Source organism: Aplysia californica, unplaced genomic scaffold (assembly GCF_000002075.1).
Source record: "Aplysia californica isolate F4 #8 unplaced genomic scaffold, AplCal3.0 scaffold00911, whole genome shotgun sequence".
Lineage (NCBI taxonomy): Eukaryota > Metazoa > Mollusca > Gastropoda > Aplysiida > Aplysiidae > Aplysia > Aplysia californica.
In genome coordinates, this window is record NW_004798181.1 from 136,678 (window position 1) to 141,286 (window position 4,609).

The 4,609-nt window shown below is 40.0% G+C and overlaps 1 protein-coding gene across 1 annotated transcript in view; it reads right to left on the bottom strand.

The window, feature by feature from the left end:
- LOC101846468 (cysteine protease ATG4B) overlaps window positions 1–4,609 on the bottom strand; it is a gene marked incomplete in the record, with an annotated part of 17,381 nt that overhangs the window by 8,260 nt on the left and 4,512 nt on the right. The window contains 3 exon segments of the mRNA XM_035972930.1: window positions 62–160; window positions 1,314–1,412; window positions 4,144–4,215. Of these exon segments, the coding sequence (XP_035828823.1) occupies window positions 62–160; window positions 1,314–1,412; window positions 4,144–4,215 (270 nt within the window).

The window sequence follows — 4,609 nt, forward strand, 5'->3', positions numbered from 1 at the left end:
AGAGACAGACAGAGAGACAGAGAGAGGAAAAAAGACACAGACAATCCAGTAATTTCCGTACCGATCTGATGTATGGAGTACGTTGAGGTTTTCTTGTCCTCAAACATCCGCAGAAGTTTCCAGTATGTTTCATCTGTGCGCAGCGGGTCCCACCTCCAACCTGTTCAGTAAACACACACTCACAATTACAGACAAACAGTCGCCAACTTCAGCCACAGTTTACTCTTAACTTTTGGAAATCTTAGCCAAGAATGTTACGGCAAGTAACAGCACTTGCAACACAACTACGATAGACAGGTCGCAACCTGGCTAAACCAGCACCTGGACATGGATGGCTGGTGCCTCTAGAAATAAATCATTGATGGTCAGGTCAGGTCGCAACCTTTCAACTACAAAGTTCTATCTGTTCAGTACCCATTTCTCAGGGAAATTTGACATGAAACATTTTGAATTTCACAAAATGTCAAGCTTGTTTGAATGCAATCCTTTAAATATCTTCATGTGGTTTTTTACCAACTTACCTCAAGGTCTTAGCAACTTAAAACAGCCAAAAATGTCAGAGGTGTTGAAAATTAGAGGTGTTCCTAGAGAGTAACATGCACAAAACAGAAGGAGGAGAGATAAGGACGACAGATATTTGATTTTTTTAAAGGAGTGAACCACGCCAGCATACTTGCCAACCACCAATGTTTACTCACTAAGACAAGATGAACTCATCATTTACAACATTCACACATCACTCATTCATCACGTACAAAACCAACATTCACTCATCACTCATTCATCACATACAAAACCAACATTCACTCATCATTCATTCATCACATACAAAACCAACATTCACTCATCATTCATTCATCACATACAAAACCAACATTCACTCATCATTCATTCATCACATACAAAACCAACATTCACTCATCATTCATTCATCACATACAAAACCAACATTCACTCATCATTCATTCATCACATACAAAACCAACATTCACTCATCATTCATTCATCACATACAAAACCAACATTCACTCATCATTCATTCATCACATACAAAACCAACATTCACTCATCATTCATTCATCACATACAAAACCAACATTCACTCATCATTCATTCATCACATACAAAACCAACATTCACTCATCATTCATTCATCACATACAAAACCAACATTCACTCATCATTCATTCATCACATACAAAACCAACATTCACTCATTATTCACTCATAATGTACAAGTAACAAAACCAACATTCAGTCATCAGGTACAAAATCTACTCACTATTCACTAAACATACACAAAAAGTACTCACTGCGACCCAGATGTCTCAGCACCAGTGCCTGCGCCAGCATCATCTGGCCACAGCGCAGCATACAGCCCCAGCCCTGGTCCGAACTGGGACCCATGCCACCTGAGGGGGGGGGGGGGGGAGGAGACACTTTGTAGAATTACAGTTCATCAAATGCAGCATGTCTCATATTGTCATTAACCCTTCCAGCCCCACACATTTTTGTGCACTCCCTAACCCCAGCCCCAGCCAATACAGCAGTACTTCAGAAAAAAAAAGCATGCATTCTAAAAAAGTGATGTAGTATCTTTGTAATGAGATTTAGATAATAACATATAACAATGTTTAAAGGTAAATGAACAAATATTATGAAAATTACAGCTTAAATAGGTCGCAAATTTTTTAAAATGTGCAACTTCGGTACCCCCTGAAACTGAGAATATAGGCTCCTGGGTTGGTGGGTACAAATGCTGCTGAAAATATACGCACATGGGGCTGGAAGGGTTAATGTTTTCCCATCTCTTTCTCATTAACTTTCTCATCATTTCCTGTTCCGTTCCTATCATTTTCTGTTCTTTTTATTTATTTGTCTACGATTTTGTCCTTAACTTTCCTATCACATTCTTTATGTATCTTTGTCATCTACCTTTCCATCACTTATTGACTTTTCTATCTCTTTCTTTCTGTATATTGATCCTTAACTTTCATATCAGTTTCTTTCTCGCAATTGATCATTAATTTTCCTATTATTTTTGTTTGATCTTTTTGTCATTAACTTTTTTATCTCCTTTTTTTCTATCTCTTTATGATTAACTTCCTATCACTTTCTTTCTGTCTCAGTGTCATTAACTTTCCTTTCTATCTCTTTCTTTCTGTCTCAGTGTCATTAACTTTCCTTTCTATCTCTTTCTTTCTGTCTCAGTGTCATTCACTTTCCTTTCTATCTCTTTCTGTCTCAGTGTCATTAACTTTCCTTTCTATCTCTTTCTTTCTGTCTCAGTGTCATTCACTTTCCTTTCTATCTCTTTCTGTCTCAGTGTCATTAACTTTCCTTTCTATCTCTTTCTTTCTCTCTGTCATTGGCCTCCCTCCCCGTCTTTTTCTACCACCCCGCCCAGGAGTATAACAACAGATAACACAAATGTGTTCTTCCTATCACTTTCTGATAGCGGTGATAACAATATTTTATTTCTTCCCCATCTTCACATCCTAAAATAGAACAACAAAACTGTCCAAAAGGTTTAGAATAGGGTAATCATCTATTGTATTAGTAAGAGTTATAAGGCCCTTGCAACACAATAGGGTCATAGAAGTGGCGGAGATTAGAGGTGTTACAAGAGAGTAACAAACACAATAAGGTCATATAAGTGCCGAAGATTAGAGGTTACAAGAGAGTAACAAACACAATAAGGTCATAGAAGTGGCGGAGATTAGAGGTGTTACAAGAGAGTAACAAACACAATAAGGTCATAGAAGTGGCGGAGATTAGAGGTGTTGCAAGAGAGTAACAAACACAATAAGGTCATATAAGTGCCGAAGATTAGAGGTTACAAGAGAGTAACAAACACAATAAGGTCATATAAGTGCCGAAGACTAGAGGTGTTACAAGAGAGTAACAAACACAATAAGGTCATATAAGTGGCGGAGAATAGAGGTGTTACAAGAGAGTAACAAACACAAAAAAGAAGGAGAGACCAGGACGATAGACGTTTGGTAGGAAAGAAGGAGCAAACCACACTAGAGCACCTGCCAACCACCCACAATCATCTATTGTCTCTATAAAGCTTCTTACAACCACAAGTTCGAGTCTTACAACCACAAGTTCGATTCTTACAACCACAAGTTCGAGTCTTACAACCACAGGTTCGAGTCTTACAACCACAAATTAGAGTCTTACAACCACAGGTTCGAGTCTTACAACCACAACCACAAATTAGAGTCTTACAACCACAAGTTCAAGTCTTACAACCACAAGTTCAAGTCTTACAACCACAAGTTCGATTCTTACAAGTTAGAGTCTTACAACCACAAGTTTGAGTCTTACAACCACAAGTTCGAGTCTTACAACCACAAGTTCGAGTCTTACAAGTTCGAGTCTTACAACCACAGGTTCGAGTCTTACAAGTTAGAGTCTTACAACCACAAGTTCGAGTCTTACAACCACAGGTTCGAGTCAAGAGAAACTCATCACTCATCATATCTGTTATTAGCGTAATGAAACAGTGAGATAGAGTTACGGCCCATGGCACTAGGGGGCGCTGAGCAGGCCAAACAGATTAGCCGCCCCATGATACTAGAGGGGGGGGGGGGGCTGATGAATTTCGTATGAAGGCAAGGCGGGAACTGTTCTTTTAGTTTTAGTAGAGGTTTTATGGCGCTCGCAACTGCATAAGGTCATATGAGCGCCAGAAGATTAGAGGTGTTACAAGAGAGTAACAAACATAAAAAAAGAAGAAGGGGAGATAAGGACGATAGATGTTCGATAGGAAAGAAGAAGCAAACCACACCAGCGCACCCGCCAACCACTGGCAAATGGTCCGAAGCAGACGGTGAAGTGTCGTCTGAGAGTCCAACGATTGGATCTGAGCCGGCCAGTGTAGACCGCTCAGCGCCTCGTGGAAGCCAATTTGACCCATCAGTATTTGTGTATTTGTACAGAACTCAGAAGGCAAGTACACTCTTTTCCACAATATCCATATGAACATAATTTAATATGGGGGAGGGGGGAGGGGGGAGGAAATCGACAAAAACAAGAAGTGGAAAGAAAAAAGCAGAAGCAAATCATGGCATCGTCTAACCACCCGCGACATTCACGTCACGTGCATAGACAACACACAAAGACATGGAGGCGTACCGATGTTCTGGAAGTTTCTCCGGTAGGTGACCCATATCCTGGACTTGATGTCATCCTTCAATTCCTCTCGATCTACAACACAAAGGAAACACAAAGGCAGGGGATGAAAAAATTATCTCTCTCTCTCTCTCAAACTCACACACACACACACACACACACACACACACATATACACACACACACACACACACACATTTGTAGCCTATAGCAGTTGTCAACATATTACAACTACAACACACACACATTCATATACAGGGACTCAAACATATGTACACATGTTTGGCAGCTTCTCACACATATGTACACATGTTTGGCAGCTTCTCACACATACACACACACACACACACACACACACACATTTAACATACACACACACATAACAAACACACACACACACACACACACACACAGACACATACACACAAATACACACACACACACACATGTAACATACACATATATACAC